This window comes from Aaosphaeria arxii (assembly GCF_010015735.1).
Source record: "Aaosphaeria arxii CBS 175.79 unplaced genomic scaffold BU24scaffold_3, whole genome shotgun sequence".
In the NCBI taxonomy this organism is placed as follows: Eukaryota; Fungi; Ascomycota; class Dothideomycetes; order Pleosporales; genus Aaosphaeria; species Aaosphaeria arxii.
Genome location: NW_022983476.1, coordinates 2,779,544 through 2,799,945, shown reverse-complemented (window position 1 = coordinate 2,799,945; position 20,402 = coordinate 2,779,544). Strand labels below are relative to the sequence as shown.

The following is a 20,402-nucleotide window of genomic DNA, read 5'->3' as shown; positions in this document are numbered from 1 at the left end:
TGCTTTTGACTATGCTTTTCTCGTCATTCTCTTCTCACGTCGCTTTTTTTCGTTTGGAAGTGATTTTTCCAACGTGACTATGCAGTCTTTTCTTCAGTACCATCGTTTCCGGAAACAGGTTGAGCAACAGTATGAAAGACATCAGGAGATCCTACATACAACGACCACTCGAGGCGAAACAGCAGCAAGAGAAAGACTGAATGGACAAAATCCAAACCTAAGATTATCCCATTTCTCGACGTCAAGCAGCGTCTCCACGTCCTCATCTTCTGATGACGATGCCGCTGGCAGTCCTTCCGACCTAGAGAAAAATGAACCATCTTCGGAAAAGCAGACTTACGATACACCCACCGAGGAGGAGGCACATGAAAAGATAGAGCCAACATCCGCTCCATTAGCGCAAGAATCAACAGGTCTTCGAGATAATGGTAGAGCGCAGCCAATCCCACCAGAAGATGAATATCTGAGTCGAATCGCGACTGTAGCAACACATCGCACAGCGGGCACTGCGTTCGGCGTCACACTCACAGGCATCCATGTCCGCTCCCGAACGACGCACGAGGGCGGAGAAGGCAAAGTCTTCGTAGTCGGGTACGAGGGCCCAGACGATCCCTTGAATCCCCACAATTGGAGCCATCTCAAACGCATCGCGGCAACAGCCTGCATCGCCTCTATCGGTTTCGTGGTCGGCTTCGCGAGCGCCATCGACGCAAGTGCGCTGCGAAAAGCCTCTCATGAGTTCGGCGTCAGTGAGGTCGTAGAAAGTCTAGCGACGGGCATTTTCCTGATCGGCTTTGGTTTTGGAGCGCTGTTCGCTGGCCCTTTCAGCGAGACTGTTGGCCGTAATCCGTAAGTTCATCACTTTTCACCGTCGATCTATTCTTGCAATTGGGAATTTTGTCGCTAACATCGTGCAGTGTATATATTGCGACTTTGACATTATACATTATGTTCATCATGGCTTCAGCTTTAGCGCCAAACATTGGGGCCCAAATCGCTTTCCGATTCATTGCCGGTCTCTTCGGTGCAACGCCATTGACATGCGCTGGCGGCTCTTTATCAGACATGTGGTCTCCGATGGAGCGAGTCTTCGCCTTCCCCATGTTCGCGACTGCCGCCTTCTCTGGCCCCATCATCGGCCCTGTTATCGGCGGCTTCATCGCACAAAGCGATGCCGTCAGCTGGCGCTGGGTAGAATGGACGACTCTGATAATGTCAAGCCTGGTGCTCGGCGTCGTGGTATTATTCCAACCGGAGACCTATCCGCCAACGCTCCTGAAATGGAAAGCGTGCCATCTGCGCGCAGTCACTGGCGACCAGCGGTATGTCGCTGAGATCGAAATCAGAGGCGATAGCTTGTTACAACGCCTAGGTGTCTCGTTGTACCGACCATTCCTGCTCACAATCCATGAACCTGTCATCATCCTATTGTCACTCTATATGAGCGTCATCTACATCGTCCTGTTCACCTTTCTAGAAGGCTACACATTCATATTCGGAGAAGTCCACGGTGTAAGTCCAGGAATAACCGGACTGTGTTTTCTATCCATCGAAGTCGGCCTGTTTTTAGCAGCCTGTCTAGTACCGCTGATCTACAAATGGGCAAGGAGAGATCTCAAGAAGATCAAAGAGGCCGGCGGCAGCAGACTCCCACCAGAATTCCGTCTTTGGTTCGCAATGCTAGGCGGAGCACCCGCCATTCCCATCAGCCTCTTCTGGATGGGTTGGACGAGCTATGTAAGTTACCTCCCTACAACATACACATGTCTTTCGAGTCAAATCCACTAACAAAGCGCAGTCACACATCTCCATATGGTCATCACTCGGCGCAAGCACCCTGTTTGGCTACGGAACCCTCTGCATCTTCATCAGCTCCTACCAGTACATCATCGATGTTTACGAATCATTCGCCGCCTCGGCCCTAACCTTCCTGACTCTTTCGCGTTACGTGGTCGCCGGTGGTATGACGGTGGCCGGTGTCCCGTTCTATAAAGATATGGGCGTGCAGTACACGTTGACTATTCTGGGCGGATTGAGTGTGTTGTTGGTCCCGGTGCCGTATTTGTTCTTTATCTATGGAAAGAAGATTAGGAATTGGAGCAAGTTCGCGGTCGCGAGGGAGTAAATGTGCAAAGATGGCAAGGCGCGATGGGTCAGGGCAAGGACCGAAATCGATCACTGGTATCGAGGAGTGAGTAATGAGGATAGCTGGTGGAGCGATTGAGAACCGCAAAAGTATTTTAATGTAAACTATTGTACATACACAAATCACTTCCAAAAGTAAGGACGACTGACCATACCAGTCAACCCTCAAGAGAAAGCACACATACTTTGTGAAGCCGGGTCGCCCATATATCACAGATGCTCATTCTATCTACACCCGAATTACTATGCATCTCAAATGAGCTTCTAGAACATTTCCAAGCAGCGGGGCCACCCGCCCCGTTCAGATTATCCGGGTGTATATGATATTACCCAATGTGGACACCACGACATTCATTGGCACATCGCCTCTCAGGAACCAGCTCCACATCCCCGCAGGATCATATCGAGAATATGGCGTGCATTTCAGTCCCACGGAACTAGAAAGATATAGATATCTGAGCATCGCGTTCGTTGTATATGTTATCCTCACATCTCTTCGCAGGATTTGAACTGCTGGTAACCATATCAATCATTGAGCATACCATTGATCGATATTCGATCACTCACCATCCTCACAACAACCCCCAGGCCCCACAACACCTTCCAACAACGCAACCCAACAATGCTCTCCCCCATCCTCCCACTCCTCCTCTCCACACTCCCCCTCCTCACCACCGCAACCCCCCTCCTCACCCGACAATCCGACACCCCATCCCTCACAATCACCAACTTCATCGCCTTCCACGCAGACCCATACATCGAAGGCGCGCAATCCAACCTCAGCTTCCACGTCTCCGACACGCGGCCGGGGGCCCTCGGAATCGAGGTCGACTGCGCCGTCCCGCCCACGTACTTCAACCTCTACGCCATCAGCGCGCTGTTCGACAACTGCGGCGACATGGCGAGGGATGTGTGGTATCGGTACTCCGAGACGGGGTTGACGGTTAGGAGGGGGTGGTGGGTCAATGAGTTAGTTTTCCTGCTTTCCTTTTTTCTTGTATCTTGATTCCCCCTCTTGCCTCTTCTGTTGCTTTTTGACGTTTTGGTGAATTGAGGGCTGATGAGTGATGCGGGGAATAGGACGGCGTATGTGAGAGGGACTGCTACGCAGAGTTTGGCGGGGATTAATCCTACTACGCTTGCGGATGGGAAGTTGTGGCGGAAGGAGGAGGCGTGGGCTTTCCCGATGACGGTTAGAGCGAGCAATCCTCCGTAAACTGGGAACATCACGGCGTGGTGGTTAGGGTCCTGTTGGGATTGAGACGGCCTTTGCAAGTGTTGTGGTTGTAGTTCAGATGTTGAATCGTTATTTTGCGTTTGCGTGTGGCTGTCTTGCCTTCTATATAGGTAAAGATACATATGTACAAGAATTATACCGCATCACAAAACGCCTTTTTCGCTTTTTGTTTAAAGAAAATCTACACTCCGGCCGCCTGCACCGGCTCCGTCTTCTTCTCCTTTTTCAGACCGGTGACAGTCTCCACGTGCTCGGTCCCCAGATGCGCGGCATCGATGAAGAAGCTCGAGACGACGCCTAGGAAAGCGAAAGCAGTGTACGTGATCCACATGTTCCTCGTCGCGTAGCTGAACGCCTGCTTGATCGCGAGCTCCCAGGCCGGGTTGTCGACGCTCTTCGCGATCATGACGTTCGCCATTGCCTTGTCGCCTGCGAGCTTGTCGAGGATATCTTCCGGGAGCCCCGCGTCGCGCAGGAAGGAGGCGCGGCCGTCCATGGAGTTTTGGAAGATGGTGCCGCCGATGACGACGGAGAGGGTGACGGCCATGTTGCGGACGAAGCTGAGCGTCGAGGTGGCGGTCGCGACGTCGTCTTGGGCTACCTGGCTTTGGATGGCGATTAGGGGCGGGGCGAAGAGGATGCCGGAACCGAGGCCGCCGATCATTTGGAAGCCGACGGCTTGCCCGGTGGTCGTGTTGGCGTTGAAGTGGATGAAGAGGCCGAAGCCGATGCACATTAGGATTGTTCCTGCCCACATCCATTCGCGGAAGCGTCCGGTGCGGTGGATGACTATGCCGGCGATGAAGCCTGCGGTGGCTCCTGTGACGATGAAGGGGAAGAGTAGAATTCCAGACTTGAGGGCTGTTGCTTCCAGGACGGATTGGAGGTACAAGGGCATGTAGTACTCCGCCGAGATGAAGACCTAATGAGATCAGCGATGATGTTCAGTCAATGTACCTTGGGATAACTTACAAAGCCGTGGAAGAATGTCACGAGAAGAGCTGCAACGTTCGTCTTACGCTTGAAAAGCTCCATCGGAATTAAGGGGTACTTCGCAACCTTTGCTTCGCTGTAGATGAATCCGAAAATCATAACACCGCCTACGACAAGCAAGGCGATGACTTTGGCAGAGTCCCATGGGAAGATAGCTCCACCAAAGTCGAGTCCAAGAAGAACAAGGAGTGTGAAGCCTAGGAAGGTGAACATGCCAAGCCAATCCAAGGCCTTGACGCCCTCAATGAAGCCGGTGTGTTCATGCTGGATGTCGAGGAAGAGCATAATGATCAAAGCGGCCACGCCTGCGATGGGAAGGTTGATATAGACTGGATTATTAGTACGACCTCAACGAAGCAAGTAAGAAGAACTCACAACACCACCTCCACGATACCAAAGACGCGAAAACACCTCCCATGATGGGTCCGACTCCTCCAGCCAGAGCCCAAATACCTTCAGTCATGCCCATAAGAAGGCTGCGTTGCCTGTCCGATTGTTAACATCCTCAGTTTGAAAGGTACGGTGAGTTAACACCATAGAAGGAATGCCCACCTTAGACTGAAGAGATCACTGATGCACACATGCACAAGCAGGATAATTCCTCCTCCTGCAGCACCCTGAAACGCGCGCCCCACAATCAGCGCTTCCATAGTCTTAGCCGTTGCGCATACAGCAGAGGAAGCGAAGAAGACCGCAAGAGAGGCCAGGACAATCAACTTGCGCCCCCAGATGTCGGAAAGCTTCGCCCATATTGGGCCTGAAGCAGCGGTCGCCAATAGATACGATGCGCCAATCCAGGTGTAACCTGCTGCGGAGTTGAGGTCACTGGAGATCGTTGGAGCAGCCGTGGCAATGATGGTTGCGTCCAATGCAGCGACAAACAGTGCGAGCTAGACAGAGTCAGACGGTTGACCCAATTGAGGAAATATAACTGTGTTGGTTCATGATAATGGTAATGCTATGGCAACATAGGCGTAGTAAGACTTACAAAGAGTGCAGTGACAATAGCAATTAGACGCCATTTACTCCTAGTTTTACCATCATGACTCTGGACGAGCGATACTGTCTGTCTCAGCGTATCGCTCGTCTCCAGCTCAATTCTAGTACTCGGCAATGACGCATTTGACACTTCGATGTCGGACTGCTGCGACGCTTCAGGGTCATTGGGCATGGTTTTCATCTCGTATTGGCGCTCCATGGTGACGGAAGATTTCTATGTTATCATTAAGGGCAAATCGATCATTAAAGACTATAAGAATCAAAATGGCGGAGCTGGGCGATTCATAAAACCCCTTTTGCCAAGGCATCTGCACTTCTTTTTTCTCCATAACGTAAGAGACGGCTTATCTGCTTGAGGTTTAGTTGATCCTTCGTTCCCCGCATTCATCGGGGGTGTCCGAGGTGACTCCGCTACCGCCCTTCTCGAGCCCTTGAAGTCCAGTAGATTGAGGATGACTGCTAATATCGATCTTGGGATATTCTCTTGGAGCGGCGTGAGGTTTAGCTGAGCTAAAATCTCTGATTGAGGCATGCATGCCACATGCATTGGTTCAAGTCTACCAGCATGCAACCACCAAAAGATTATAAAAGCAATATAGAACAATAGATTTCCATTTCGATCCCAGGAATCATTCTAGATTCATACCGTAATGAATCAATTTCCAGATCAATGCTGTATTCGTCTGAGATCCTGCAAAACTTTCCCATGGCACGAACTTCAACATCACGGAGGCGTTTTCTAGTTCGAGGCATGTCCGGGCCGTCCCTTTCGCCTAATTACTAGATAACTTCGAGTATCCTACACAGTATGAGTCAAGCCTTGTATGCAATCCTCCATCGTTGACTCTACGTCCGTGAGATCGCATTTCCGTCAGATACTCACGTAATTCCCATGTTGGTCCCCACCTCTAAGCCTTATTCGCGGTAACTATTCGGCTTTGAAGTCAGAGTCATCTATTGACTGATTTCTCTCGTCAATGGTCGCAGAGACGGGAATTTACAACTTGCTTCGATCAGCCTCGTGTGTTGTCTATTGGATGAAACAAACTCCAGAGTACTCCATTTCTATGTAGGCTTACGGAGCTCGCCATATCTGATCGACGGTGAATACCGATACCGATAGCGCCTACCAGTAACATGCTCCAGCCAGATACGCCACATCTACTTCCACAAACATGCGAGGTTCAGTAACCATCTGAATATATCAGTTCTTTTACTATAATCATAAGGGAAATGCAAAAACCCAACGCTGCAATATTGAAGGCATTCGAGAATCGTCCAGCTGTTATTGAGGGTGGCAGCCTATCGTGACTCATCCCAGTGTTCAGCCTCTGCTGACTGCTATCCCACCCTTTTTGATCGCTTCTCGTCTTGCATGTGTCGGGTCTAACAATTCTAATAAAGCCATCTGTACTCCGAATCAAGCATATAAGTAAGTGTGAGCAGTGACGTCTAATTCCTCCTGACTCTCCAAAAGATGTCCGTTCAAGAAACCCGCCCAGAAGAGAACGGTACAGAACCCCAGGAGGCGAAGCCGCAAACCCCAACACTCAGCGAACTCCTCTACGAAGCCATCTCAGAAAACAACCTCGACGACGCGCGCGCAGCCCTCGAACGAGGCGCCGACCCAAACGGCGAAGATGAATGCTTCTCAACCGACGGCGTCTTCCAGCTCGCCGAGACCAAAGAAATGATCACCCTCCTCTACGACCACGGCGCAAAAGTGCACAAATTACACATGAAAGAGCCAGCTCGGAGTCTCCTGGTCGGACTATCCGGCGCCGACGACGAAGACGACATCCTCGCGCGCCTGACTAGAGAACAGTACGACGCGGGCTCTGCGCTCCGCTTCGGCACGGCGAACCCGCATAAGATGGACGTCGCATTTTGGAACGTGATGGTGGAGGCGAGGTGCTGGGCGTACTCTGCGAGGCAGAAGTTTCGTCGCGAGGGCGAGGGCGCCTTCGGGACTGCTCCGGTGTGGTGCTTCGACCGGTTCGGTCACTCGCTGACGAAGCTGCCGGATGGGGGGTTCGTGCAGATTGCGGGCGAGCATGAGGACTTTTATGACCCGGATTTTGCGATTTATAATGATGTCGTCGTGCATCATGCTGATAGTACGGCTGCGAATCCCAAGTTCGATATTTATGGGTATCCAGAGGACGTATTCCCGCCGACAGACTTTCACTCTGCGACGTATGTGCCGAGTCAGAATGCGATTTACATTATTGGGAATAATGGGTATTCTACTGAGGTAGATGTGAAACAAAGAAATGAGGGCGTGACACCGGTGTACCGCCTTGAGGTTGGGACGTGGAAAATCCAAAAGATGGAGACAACAGGTGATGCTCCCGGATGGATATACAAACACCAAGCCTCGCTTGAAGGGCAGGATATTGTCGTTGGGCCGGACCTAGACGAGTATCTTTCGGATTCAACCAGTTATAAGAGAGCCCAAAGGTATAAAGTAGTGGAGGACGGGGAGGCCGAATTGGTTGAAGTGGGACGTGACGAACGATGGCTTCTCTCACTAGATACAATGATATGGCGCAAGCAGGGTACATCTTAAAGAGAACCATATCAGTACCTTTTATCTGATAAAACGAAAAGTCCGAAAAGACTTCGTGCTATGGTATTGCGCCATCGTCCTCTCCATGAGATTGCGACCAAATGGCTGGTTCGGCGGAAGCTTCTTTTGTATGGCTTGGTTAACCGATGTTCAAACACCATTGTTGTCAAGTTCAAGTTCTGGAGAGAATACCAATCAGGTAGGATAAAGACCGTGTCTCCATATAAGATGAAATGATTCAGGGAAGACGTTCTGACGCAGGCTCAACAGATGAAAAGGTCAAAGTGTCAAGTAGATAGTTCTTGCTAGGATCGATCAACACGCTACGAGATGCGACTACAACTACTCCCTCCCACTACCACAGTTGGCAAGTGGGCTTCTTCTCCTTGCACTTGAAGCTTTCCCTGAACTCGCGGCTATTGGCCATGGTTCCCAGGATGCGTGCCCATTTGGGTGCATGAGGATCAACATAAATCCTGTTAATCGCATCCTCCTTGCTCGACTTCCCACACCACCAGTTGGAGTACGTTACGAAGAAAAGCTGCTCCTGCGTGAAGTGATCTAATCCTGGGAGGTGCTTATTCGGCTTCTCATGAGCACGTCGCTTCCATGCCTGGAATGCGGCTGATAGTCCACCAGCATCGGCAATATTCTCTCCAAGAGTCAAACGTCCGTTTACGTGAAGAGGTTTGCCATCCGGTCCTGGAACAGTATAGTTGGCGTACTGGTCGATGAAGCACTCGGTCCGTTTAGTGAAAGCCTCCACAGTGGAGTTCGACCACCAATCCGTGTAGTTGCCGATTTGATCGTAGTGACGACCGGTAGAATCGAAAGCGTGGCTCAATTCGTGCCCTGCCACGGAGCCGAAAGCACCATATGACATGTATGCTGGTACATTGACATCAAATACTGGGAACTGCATGATGCCAGCGGGGAACACAATCTCGTTGCCTGGTGGATTGTAGTAGGCATTGACAGTAGGAACGGTCATGCCCCACTGCTCCCGGTCGACAGGTTTACCAAGAGCAGACCACTCTTCATTGACGGCGAATCGTCGGACTGCCAGAGCATTGGCGAAGAACGAGTCAGAGGAGATATTGACCGATTCGTAGTACTTGTGCAGACTAGGGGGGTCCATGATATCGGGGCTTTTCGTTGGATAACCAATCTTCTGGATAATGTTGTGAACCTTGTCGATACCCTTCTTTGTGGTTTCATCATCCATCCATGCAGTTGCTTTGAGCTTCTTGACAAACTCTGTCTTGATGTCGGTGATGATGGTGTCACCAAATTCTTTAGCCTTAGCTGAAAAGGCCTTCTCCACATAGAAACGGCTCAAGATCCAACCCAGACCTTCATCAACCGCGTCAACGCAGTGGCGCCAACGTTCGGGAGTAGATTCAGGGTCCTAATCCGATTAGTACGCGGTTTCGGCTGATAAGAGAGCATGTTTACGTACTTTACCGGCAAGTTCATTGAGGAATCGACTGTAAGGCTTGACAGCATCTGCTGAAACATACTGTGAGAATGCCTGGACTGCCTTCCATACGAAGTAGCTCTGTAAGACATCGTGTTCGGTTTCTGCAAGGATCGAAGACAATTTTTTCTGATAACCAGGAGCCATGGCTATCAAACGTTCCACCTTTTGCTCAGGGGCAAGATCGTGGAGCAATCCTTTTAGATCGATTTCTGGAGTCAGTCCTGCTGCTTCGTCGATGCTCATGGGATTGTAGTATTTCGTCACATCCTCTCGCTCTTCGGTAGGTGGAGAAGCAGCCGCTAGTTTCTTCTCGAAATCGATGATTTTTGAGAAAATCTCCTTGTTCTGGTCGGGATATAGGGCAGCCAACACCTCCACGGTTACGGCACGGTACTTCTCAACCAGCTTTTCATCCTCGTAGCGCTCTTTGGATGGCAGGCCAAACCGGCCGGGAGCAGCAACCGCCACGACAACGGTGTCTGGATCACGATCGTCTGCATTGGTTCCAGTCGCGATAATTGCAGATACACCATATCTCGCAAGGGAAAGGATGGCATCCTTGATATGCGCTTCGCCATCGGCTGGATACGCCTGCTTAACCTCGTCTAGAACTTCAAGAAGTGGCTGTAGACCAATACTCTTGATTCTGTCTTCATCAAGACAAGCATCATATGCAGATTTCATTTTATTGAAGTTCTCTTCGTCTGCGGATTTACTATTGACACGCAGCTGCATCGGCGAGAAGTAAGAATGCTACAAGGCGGCTTGTCAGCTCAGAGTCTACCAAATAATTCCCAAGACATACCTCAGAGTCTTTAGGATACGGAGCCTCAAGCACATGGCGAAGCAGAAGACTCGACTCCTCTTGCATGATGGTACCCGTGAACGCACTGCTCTGATCAGAACGAAGATCGTGACGGTCCCTCCAGCCTCCGCACACAAGCTCCTCGAAGTCATTGCATGGATCGAGCTTTTTATACTCTGGTGAGAGGTTGTAGAGAATCTCTGAAGCTGCGTGCACACAAGCTGGGGTCAAGCATAGCTCAGAAGGCTTAGCACTTGCAAGCTGGTTGTTGGCTGTTCACGTCAGTGAGCTGATGGCAGGATGGAGGTGAACAGGCTACAGACCATCCGCAATACTATAGAAGAGCAACGTAGCAGCAGCAGCTGTGCCAACAAATCTCAAAGCAGTCTTCTTGCACGAATATGAGCATCGTGCAGGAAGCGGAGGTGCTTCGGCCCTCTCATGAGCGCGTGGGATGAGAGGTGTCTTCTCAGACATGTCGTACAACAGACTGTGCGAGGTACGGAGTGATCGATCGTCTACCCCAATCTTCGCAATGATCTGATGATGATGAACCAATCTCAACCAGGATGATGGTCTACAGATGTTCAATGGGGAAATGGGGATGGGAGTGTGGAGTGAGCGGAGCTGGTAGCTACGAGGTGCGAGTGACAGCTATCGATCGATGACGAAGCTATCCGAGCTTATGATTAGCCCCCGTCGCGTCTCAGAGTCACAAGAGTGGATCCGGGGTGCAGCTGGCCCCTGTTGGTTGGCGCGGAAACATGAACGCACCGCCCGGTCACGTGAGATCATTCGCACCCCTCTGTGGTTCTCTCCATCCTTTCATGACTTCCGATTATATTTCCATCAATTTGCTAGCACCTCATCTGTACCTGTACCACAACAGAAATAAATGCCGCTAGGAAACTTCAACCGGAATACGGTGAACCTAAAAGAGATGGATCTTATCGGATTGAGGGTTGTCAGTCTATTGAATGGCCTCAAACCAGATGGCCTCGAAACTTTCTCCCAATTTCGAAGGGAAATCCATATCATCAAGTGTCAATGATTGAAAAATTTGCACTAATTGTGAGTGTTAGTCGCATGATATCTCGTACTAGTATACGCACTCTCGCCGACCCATTCGATATGTCTGCTCAGACCATGTTGGACGTGTAGACCATCATTCTTTGCCCCGAACTGTACTGAAGGAGTAAGGTCGCTTTTGTTATCCACCTGCTTGATTCTGAAGACTTACGCATCATGCAGACTCTGAAATTGGCAGGAGTTCTTCAAGCGTCAGTCTTACATAGACATTACTGAAGCACAAGTTCCAACGCCATGTCCGACAAAAGATACGCACGTAAACCGTACATGTCTTCCAGAAGGCCGCAAATAGCGATAAAATTGCGAACAGTGGTCCCGTACATTAGCCCTCAAGATACAAGAAATGGTTAAAGGGGGGTTGAAGAGCGTCCCCTCCGCTGCCCGATTACGCCCCGTGGCATCATTGAGGCGCGTAGACAGTCTTGCAACCGACATACATAAAGACAAGCGAATCCGATACACTTCTTGGCCCTTCTTTTCGGCAGAATGGACATACTATTTGATAGACTAGTTGGTGGGGAAAAGGTTTCCATTGGTCAGGCGCGCCATGCACACTGATTTTGCCGTTTTGAGACAAGACGGATTGGATCGAGAATGTCACCACCAAAGGCGAAAGATCGGGAGACTATGTTAAGACGGGAACGTTTAGATTATCCTTCAAGTAGCGATAAACGGGAATTCCGGTGAGTTTGGCGGGGTTTTACAACAAGTGAGACTTAGTCGTTTCTTACCTATCTAGATCATGCGAAACCGCTGAAGACCAAATCCTGCAACAGCCACACCTTGCCTCGTAAGAACATTACTCTAATCTGCTATCAGCGATCGTATAACCTTTACCGCGATGGGATTCTAGCGCGCTTAAGAGTCGTGTTCACCATTCCGAACGATAATCGAAGTAGCATTCAGCGACGCTAAACCCGATTAGGATAAATATATGAGCATTTTGCGAAGTCATAGTTTCCCGGTCACCGGCTTGCGCATGGTTTGACCAATTGGAATAAAACCTCGCAGAGCTGGCTTTAACTTTCACACCCGCGCGCGCTGCAAGAAATTTGGTGCCACAAAACCGATTTACGTTGATTCCATTGTATAAACGAGGCGCGGATCCTTCGCCCAGGATGCTATGATTAACATCGTTTCACTTGAACTATTTCACAAACTCCAAATCTTTCAGGAATTCTATGCATCATGCCCATAGTTGCTGGAGACGACAAGACTTGCTCTTGCCTCTATAGGGGCAGGCATGGTCTATGTACCTGTCAGTCGACATTCAACGACAGCTTAGCGACATCATTGAAGGTGGTCGAAAACCAAAAACTACGACATGAAGCAGGTTCGCTCGAGCAGAAGCAATGGCAGGACATGCTAAAATTGTTACGAGAAGAACAAGAAGCCGAGAGAGCAGCACACCAAGCAGCACACCAAGCAACAGGACCCTGGCACAATCAAACCCATGACGCAGAAGACTTGCCACTGAGCACATCGAGCTCTTTGGAAATCAACCATACGAATCGAGAACATGAAATGAATAATGAGTACAACAATCTTTCACCATTTGACCTTGAATGGCAGGCGGGGCTAGTGCACCAGCAGACTCGTCGCAGGGATATTTTAGTCACATTGACTGCAGGTATCGAGTCAGGCCATGTCCCTATACACCTCTGCGACGAATTGTCAGCATGTGAGAAACAGATCGCGCTCCTGTTACAAGAAAAGAATATGCTGGATACCTGGAGTTCGTTTCGTAGAGCCGTGATAAAACGACATGCCTCTGCGCAAGGACAAATGGATAGCTCGCCTGAAGATCACAGACTCTTAGGACATTCAATTCCGGGGACAGCTATCATGCCAACCGGCGAGCATGTACTTCCCAGCATTGAAAATCACCTTGCTTCATTGGAAGCGTCGCCAAGGATTGGCCGAAAACGGGATTCGTCAGTACCACCTGGACGGGCATTTCGCCCAAGCATAAAACGAACACGTACAGATGTCGAGGCTCTAGATGCACGGAACATATCGAACGAGCACTACGAATCCGACGAATATCAATATGCATTCCAGGCTCATCTGAATCATCAAGACAACTATCTTTAGAGGATCGGCGGGAGCCGGGAACTACAGGAGGAGAACGCATAGGTAGACAAGGTTCACAGGCTTTCCAAATAGTCGTTGAAGCTCTACTACACATGATCTCAACCTGTCACAACAATTCTGAAGCTAGTATTTCAGCTGCCCATTGATTCAATGCATGGATTTCTCGCCATTTCGAACTACACAGGAGTATTCTGATCATATGCGTAAATCCCACCCAGGATCCGCTATTGCTCCGTACCTATTGTTACTTCCAACACGCTCCTGCTCCATCGCTCAAGCGGATACAGTTTCCGGTTTCTCAAGACCATTCTTGACGGTCCTGTCGACCAGATCTTTCCCGGCGGCTTGCTCCAAGACCTTCGTCCTAGACTGGCTGTTGGGATCAAGATAGGGAGCCTCGCCAATTCCAACCGCCCTGTTTCCGAATCGCTCGCCTAGCCCATCATAGTCGAACGTAGCAGTGTGGAATGCCGATCGGTTGTCCCAAATAGCTACAAAACGTCAGCATTTACTTACTTTATACGGTTACGATAAAGCATGACCTACCAATGTCATTCTTATTCCTCCACTTGAACCGCACAGTCAAGTCATGGCTCTCCGTAATCACGCTCCTGAACTTCTTCAACAGCTCCTCGCTCTCCTCAGCTGTCAACTCATGAATCGACTTCGGGAACGGACCCAACGCAAAGATACTCTTCCACCCCGTCACAGGATTCGTCCTAACAACCGGGTGCGTAGCCCTCAACTCCCTCCCCACATTCTGCGGGCTCCCACGCGCATCCGTGTACAACTTCACATGCTCTGGGTTAGCATCAGCCGCCTTAATGAAGCCGTCGCCCACGAACTCCGCCGTGAGCCCCTCGAAGAACTTCTGGTACGCCGGCGAGAAGCGGTCGTAGATCTCATAGCCAGACGCCCACAGCGTGTCGCCGCCAGAGCTCGGCAGCTGCGTCAGCCGCAGCGACGTGTAGTCCGCGGGCACGGGCTCAAACTGGATGTCAGAGTGCCACTGCGCAGCGTCGTACCGCCGGGTGTTGGGCGTCGTGTTCTTGTTGAAGAATTTCTTCCGCGCAAGCGACGAGATCGTGCTGATTTCTGCGTCGGCGACGCCGAATTCGTTGGTGTTGTTGAGCATTGGGTGGATGTGAAGGGTTGACGAGGAGGGCTTGCCGGTTAGTTGTCCCAGACGGTGGACGAGCTGTTTCTGGAGGGTGTCGGTGAGATTGTCTTGCGCTCTGAAGAATACGACGCCGCGTTCAGAGACTGTATGTACATATCAATTTACCATTCGTGAATATAGTATAGGTCTGTGGGATCTAGAACATACTCGTGATTGCAAGATCCCGAATCAGGTCATCACCATCGCTCGCATTGAGCAGGTCGTCCACAATGTTGACATCAAAGTATTCACGGCCGATGACCGGCGTCGTCTCCTCGTGCTTGAACTTCTGATCCAGCACACCTGTTTTCTTGAGGGGAGTGGGGTATGCAGCAGTGCCATTACTGCCGTTCTGCTGAGGTACCGCCATATTGGTATAATAGTAATCGAAAACCAGTCGTTTCAGCACAACTACAATGAACAATTTCAAGTAAGACTTGCAGCAACAAAACAGAATTAAACTTTTTGACTGGGGATATTGAGGTTTTTTATATTCGCGTTGGTTCTATTAGTTACCATGAAGCTGTCGTAACCCTCGTTGATGGGGCCCTCAATTCCGCATTGGGGATCACGCGAAGATGCGATCCAAGCACGCAAGGTCCGCTAACATGACCTCGCATGAAGTGGTTTCTGGTCTCCCCCGCTCCCAATGACCCAATAACGCCAATAATAATGTATCCAATGATAATGATGGTTTCCTATGTTGCGCCGGTCAGCGATGCATGTATGTGTGTCCCATTTGTTGTTGGGCACAGGCTATGCCGATTCTTTCTTATCGTGGGCCGTTGTAATGGGCGCGCATGCGCAGTCAGTCGTTCGGCCGACGGTGGGTTCGTATATGTGAAGAGATGTCACTATGGATGGCGTTAGGTGTTCGCGGGTCCATAGTGTAATTAGATACAGCGTCTGGTCTCGAAGACGTGCTTTTAATGCTTGTTCTGGTGATCATAGAGAACAAGGGTTTGCGTCAAATGTTGTTTCGCCGTTCAAAGCCCCCGCCCTTCCCATCACCATTACGGATATAACATGTTTTTTTCTTCACATGAATCTACTCCGTTGCAGATTCTTGTGATTTATCCTCCTCAATCAGCCTTGTGCTGCCTTCTGGTGGGAATCGTGAAAAACATAGAACGATAAATCCGATCAAAGCAACGCCCTGTACACTGTCAGTCAAATCTGTCGCTAACTCGATCCTTAAGTATCAGAGCACAGGAAACATACTGCATTGCACGCGAAAACCAAATGGGTCTTGCCTACTGATGCGAGTGCAGCGAAAATAAGACCAAAGATACCAGCTACAAGCGAATAATTAGCACTCTTCTGATCTTAAATGTCCAGAAGTCATATACTCACTTGTACTGAGTCTTGCAACGTTCTCCACTAAAGACATGCCACTCAATGCGTCCACCCTTTCATTCTCAGGAATCATCTGTAGCAATGCTCCTTTGCTTGCAGATCCAGTTCCCGCCGCCAAAGGAATGATGCTCGCAACGATGTAGAGCTGGTATCCCTGTGAAACGAACACGGCGAGGCCCGTCAAGATTCCATCCATTACGAGACTGAATCTTGCGTATAGCAGATCGAAGGCGTAGGTTTCTAGTTTCTGGGTTCCAGGCGACTGATGCACAAATTGTGCGGGTGGCTCAGTGTTGTCGTTGTCCATAGGATCTATCGGACCAATCTCGTTAGGCTGGATGCCGAGTAATGGTTCGGTAACGGCCATGTCTGGTCTTACGCTCTCTACAGGAACCTGGTTGTCGTATTTCTTTGTAGGCTTGTAGAACTTCCTTCCAGTGGTGATAATTCGAGGGAAGACAAAAGTGAGGAAGGAGCCGCGGAGAGTAAAGTATAGGGAGATAAGCCAGCCATTCTCCCTTGTGCCAAAGTTGAAACGATCGGTTGAGTACATCTGTAAGCTGGTTTGAATGTATCCAGTCGCCAGAATTCCAAGGAATACGCCGATACCGAGGGTCAAGGCACCGTACTGGGTTGTTTTCCTACCATCTTGAAGAACCCATGTCTGGGGTTCAAAGATCTTGAGTGGTCCGAAGAATTTCATGACACCGACCTTCTCCTCACGGGCGGCGATATCCTGCTCAGGCGGAATTGATGGTAGAACGAGAGCAACATAAATAAAGCAGAGCACGAAGAGGAGCAAGGTAATTTGGAATGGAGCGGCGATTCCAAAGGCATCTCCAAGCAATCCTCCGCATAGGAAACCAATCGCAGCACCATACAACATGACTCCTTGCAATCGTCCTAAAGCTCCCGTTCTTTGCTCATGCGTGGAAACATCGGTAATGAAAGAATTCAAGGTAAGCACGTATCCATTGGGGCCTCCTATGACCGTCAGGACCTGGGAGGCTTGAATGATAATGATACCCGCTTGGCCGCCAGCTGCAACACCAATATTTTGTACAGCAAGGCGCACAGCAGGCCAGAATATCTGTATGAGCAGTGCAAGCTTCACACCAAAACGCTTGATACTCCATCCGGTTATGATCAGATTTGCGATTCCAAACACAGTGGTTGAGGCACCGAGGAGCGAGACTGCACGTGCGGTAGAAGCCAAAATGGGGCGTTTCGAGCAACGATCAATATCGGGATCAGGAATTGGATTGTGCTTATAGTATTCGTCGCAAGTCATAACACGAAAGACATAAAGCATGGGAACTTGTGTGACACCGAAAGACAACGATACAAGAAACCCGGTCAACAAGGCCAAATAAACGACTCCTTTGCGTTGCGCCGGCTTCTTCTTGACCTCGCCATTCTGAGGAAGAAGAGGAGTTGTCTCTCCAGCGAGAGATTTGGAGGAATCTCCGCTCGCGCAACCAGCCATGACTTTTTTTTGTAGAAAAGAAAACGAATGAAAGGAGAAGTCGAAGACAAGGAAAAGAAAAGCGGATATCGTGAGGGTTTTTGCTCCACAATTGCGCCTTCTCGTTCAGGTTAAGCGTCATGTTACTCCGGGACAATCGTTTCCTACCCGCGTACGCCACCTTGTCCGAGTCCTTAACCTTCCTGTCCCGTATCCGCACCCTCTCATTACCAATCCAACCAGTGATTTCCTTCAAAAATGCATCATCTGCGCGTTTTTATTCAATAATGGCACATGAGCAGCCATTCCCCACTTGTTCGCCATGCTTATCGTATTGGGTATCAAAGTCCAGTCATCTTTGCGACCACTATCAGATGGGCTCCCGTCTTCGCCATCCATCTAAACCGAGCAGTAACCAGAAAGACAGCGGTTTTATGGTGAAGAAATCTTCGCAATGTGAAGATCTTCTCCCAACTTCAACATACAAGTATCAGTATGTGCGCGGCAGGCGTTGCACTTCTCAAATGCAGACTTCCCCCAACATGCCATTTCTATGCGGTGTTAGGATTCACAACGCCACCTCCGCCTTCGGAGTAGAAACGGTGTGTCAGAACATGCGGAATACCTTAAACGGAATACCCAAAGTTCAAAAGACAATAGGCTCATGCAATGCTCATGAGTCATGCACCTAGTGAATACCTTCACAATTGCGCATCAATAGTCATTGTCTCAATTTGTTTTCATTATTACGGATATCTCCTATAGCAACTTGTGTCGCTTCTTGATGGTGTCTGCTGCTTTCTCCGCGCCAGCATAGACACTGGCCTGTGGTCCACCACCAGGTACAAAGGGCCAGATACTTGCATCTACAACACTCAATCTATCCGTTCCATACACTTTGTTTTGAGGATCGACGACACCACCATCTTGTTTCGGCACCATGGCAGCAGTACAGCACTGATGCGCATTACTTGGCTGTAATGTCTTCTTTATCGCTTCTTTGATCTCCTCATTTGTTTTCAGACCCGGTGCTGGCGACGTCTCAAGTGGCCCCAAGCCTGCCAGTTCAGGTGTCGCCATGAGTTCGCGGTTCTTAAGGTAGATTGCAAGCAACATCTCCAGGTCCGTTGGGTCGGTAATGGCGCCGAAGTCGATCAACGGTTGAGTAAGTATAGACGTACTGTTGATCTTGATAGATCCTCGCGAGAGGGGGCGCGTCATATAGAGAGTAGTTGTTGGGCCGGTATTCCAAGAAATATCGCCAACGGCCTCACCGTCATTGCTGAGGTTGTCAATAATGAGCTTTCGCTGCTTCTTGTAGCCCGCGAGGACACCTGCATTGGGGCTTCCACCTAACAGCTTAGAAGGATCTTGTTTGCTGGCCAGTGAGACGATGGACCGCACAGAAGACGTCCATTCTGAGAGCGGGAGCTGGATGATGAGGTTTCCGGTCGTGCCTGTGAGGTCGAATGCGCTGGGCTTGTTGGCGTCATACAGAGCGCGCTGCTCTGTGGCGTAAGTCGTATTGGCCTGGAGGGATCCACCATTGGGAAAGAGATTGTTGGTGACTGAAACCGCAATCAGTTCTGATCGTTAAGTAGAGAAGAATCTCAACTTTGACTTACAATTGTATGATACAGATAGAACAAGGTGGTCCTGTAGATTCAGTCCAACTCCGGGCAGATCTACAACCGAATTGATCTTGAATTGTTGAAGATATTTGGCGTCGCCAATGCCAGAAAGCTGTAGGATTTGAGGCGTATGAACAGCACCTGCAGCAACTATGACCTCCTTCTTGGCCTTGACTGTGCCCGATTTGCTATCGGACACTCCTACGAAATCCACACCAGTGGCCGTCTTACCGCTGAACAGGATCTTGTTGACTGCAGTGTTAGGTAGGATATGATAATTGGGTCGAGATGCCTTCACGCTTTCGTAATGATTGATTCTCGCTGTAGATCGAGTCTGTGTCTTAGGGTCAACAGATCTCTGAAGTCGGAATATGCCTGTTGCATCACCACCATTGGGGTCCTTCCTTGGCTCAATTCCTAGTCTGAGAGCGCCGTTGTAGAAGTTGGCTGTCTTTGATCAATACTGCTCATGTGCCAGAACTTTATGTCGAACTTACCACTTCCAGGGTAGTCGTAAGGGGCGTAACTTGCTTGGACAGGTCCTCCAAAGCCATGCACGGACTTGTCCCAAGTGATGTTGCGTTCGGCAGCATATTTGGCGTCAGGCGGGTTGAAATTCTCGCTCTGTACATCTATTAGACTTTTTTTGCGTCTAGCTAAGTCTTTGATTGCTCTTACCTTCTTAAAGTACGGAAATAAGTCGCTCCATGACCACCCAGTAGCACCCAAGCTATCCCACCCGTCATACACTTCTGCACTCCCGCGATGGAAGAACATGGCATTGACGACCGAGCCACCACCTACAACACGTCCGCAGGGAACACCATACGAAGTCCCTCCGAGTGCCTTTTGCGGCGTGCTACTCAATGGCAGCCAGAGGTAGGGAACCGGGAAGTATGCACCAGGAACCATGACACCATCTTCGCCTTGATCGAAAGGGCCATATTCGATTACCAACACAGATACTATGTCAATGTTAGCTTTATCATTATAGCGGTCGCTCGTGGCATGTTACCCTTGGGATTTTCAGACAACCGATCCGCGACCGTCAAGCCCGCAATGCCACCTCCCGCAACCACAAAGTCGTACTCGTTGGCCAACTGCCTCGCATCGATCCTCTGCGCATGTTGACCCAGCAGCGGACGAGCAGAAGCCCCAACGACCAAGCCCAAGACGAAAGCGACCTCAGAAAACATCTTGCGTACCAAATTCTCACTTCAGCCTGCGGCACAGCATTTTTTCGTAACTCGGGGACGATTGCGCCTTTTAAACAGAATAACTATCTAATTTGAAATGGTCCCTGTGCTGGGATCCGTCAGTCCGCCGCGCCTGCGGGTAATAATTCTTGGACTAGTTTCCTATCCCATGTTTGACATCTTT

At 49.9% G+C, this 20,402-nt stretch overlaps 9 protein-coding genes across 9 annotated transcripts; 4 read left to right on the top strand and 5 right to left on the bottom strand.

Annotated features, from left to right (window-relative positions):
* Positions 1 to 79: 79 nt before the first annotated feature.
* On the top strand, positions 80 to 2,125 carry BU24DRAFT_460826 (MFS transporter; the record flags this gene model as incomplete). Its single annotated transcript, XM_033531848.1, has 3 exons — positions 80 to 849; positions 918 to 1,737; positions 1,799 to 2,125. 3 exons carry the CDS (start codon positions 80 to 82, stop codon positions 2,123 to 2,125), a joined length of 1,917 nt encoding a protein of 638 aa, XP_033386171.1.
* Positions 2,126 to 2,409: 284 nt separating this feature from the next.
* On the top strand, positions 2,410 to 3,462 carry BU24DRAFT_160350 (uncharacterized protein). The gene is made up of 2 exons (XM_033521370.1): positions 2,410 to 3,114; positions 3,226 to 3,462. Exons 1-2 carry the CDS (start codon positions 2,768 to 2,770, stop codon positions 3,359 to 3,361), a joined length of 483 nt encoding a protein of 160 aa, XP_033386170.1. The 5' UTR covers positions 2,410 to 2,767; the 3' UTR covers positions 3,362 to 3,462.
* BU24DRAFT_449419 (MFS general substrate transporter) lies at positions 3,443 to 5,643 on the bottom strand. Its single transcript, XM_033530942.1, has 5 exons — positions 5,364 to 5,643; positions 4,928 to 5,265; positions 4,751 to 4,860; positions 4,355 to 4,704; positions 3,443 to 4,304 (listed from the first exon to the last, which is right to left on the bottom strand). The coding sequence occupies exons 1-5, from the start codon at positions 5,571 to 5,573 to the stop codon at positions 3,564 to 3,566; spliced, it is 1,749 nt and encodes a 582-aa protein (XP_033386169.1). The 5' UTR covers positions 5,574 to 5,643; the 3' UTR covers positions 3,443 to 3,563.
* A 1,208-nt stretch (positions 5,644 to 6,851) lies between these two features.
* On the top strand, positions 6,852 to 7,917 carry BU24DRAFT_407801 (uncharacterized protein; the record flags this gene model as incomplete). The annotated part of the gene is made up of 2 exons (XM_033525821.1): positions 6,852 to 7,874; positions 7,909 to 7,917. 2 exons carry the CDS (start codon positions 6,852 to 6,854, stop codon positions 7,915 to 7,917), a joined length of 1,032 nt encoding a protein of 343 aa, XP_033386168.1.
* A 194-nt stretch (positions 7,918 to 8,111) lies between these two features.
* On the bottom strand, positions 8,112 to 10,876 carry BU24DRAFT_420882 (peptidase family M13). Its single transcript, XM_033527581.1, has 5 exons — positions 10,552 to 10,876; positions 10,229 to 10,500; positions 9,403 to 10,176; positions 8,212 to 9,351; positions 8,112 to 8,140 (listed from the first exon to the last, which is right to left on the bottom strand). Exons 1-4 carry the CDS (start codon positions 10,703 to 10,705, stop codon positions 8,299 to 8,301), a joined length of 2,253 nt encoding a protein of 750 aa, XP_033386167.1. The 5' UTR covers positions 10,706 to 10,876; the 3' UTR covers positions 8,112 to 8,140; positions 8,212 to 8,298.
* A 1,252-nt stretch (positions 10,877 to 12,128) lies between these two features.
* Positions 12,129 to 13,669, top strand: BU24DRAFT_160165 (uncharacterized protein). The gene has a single exon (XM_033521368.1). The coding sequence runs from the start codon at positions 12,506 to 12,508 to the stop codon at positions 13,409 to 13,411; it is 906 nt and encodes a 301-aa protein (XP_033386166.1). The 5' UTR covers positions 12,129 to 12,505; the 3' UTR covers positions 13,412 to 13,669.
* On the bottom strand, positions 13,548 to 14,992 carry BU24DRAFT_160189 (taurine catabolism dioxygenase). Its single transcript, XM_033521369.1, has 3 exons — positions 14,739 to 14,992; positions 13,958 to 14,674; positions 13,548 to 13,902 (listed from the first exon to the last, which is right to left on the bottom strand). The coding sequence occupies exons 1-3, from the start codon at positions 14,938 to 14,940 to the stop codon at positions 13,685 to 13,687; spliced, it is 1,137 nt and encodes a 378-aa protein (XP_033386165.1). The 5' UTR covers positions 14,941 to 14,992; the 3' UTR covers positions 13,548 to 13,684.
* A 626-nt stretch (positions 14,993 to 15,618) lies between these two features.
* BU24DRAFT_345018 (uncharacterized protein) lies at positions 15,619 to 17,412 on the bottom strand (the record flags this gene model as incomplete). Its single annotated transcript, XM_033523430.1, has 3 exons — positions 15,619 to 15,726; positions 15,792 to 15,865; positions 15,924 to 17,412. 3 exons carry the CDS (start codon positions 17,410 to 17,412, stop codon positions 15,619 to 15,621), a joined length of 1,671 nt encoding a protein of 556 aa, XP_033386164.1.
* Positions 17,413 to 18,150: 738 nt separating this feature from the next.
* BU24DRAFT_432413 (GMC oxidoreductase) lies at positions 18,151 to 20,218 on the bottom strand (the record flags this gene model as incomplete). The annotated part of the gene is made up of 5 exons (XM_033529922.1): positions 18,151 to 18,959; positions 19,017 to 19,469; positions 19,520 to 19,646; positions 19,701 to 19,987; positions 20,038 to 20,218. 5 exons carry the CDS (start codon positions 20,216 to 20,218, stop codon positions 18,151 to 18,153), a joined length of 1,857 nt encoding a protein of 618 aa, XP_033386163.1.
* Between the last annotated feature and the right edge of the window lie 184 nt (positions 20,219 to 20,402).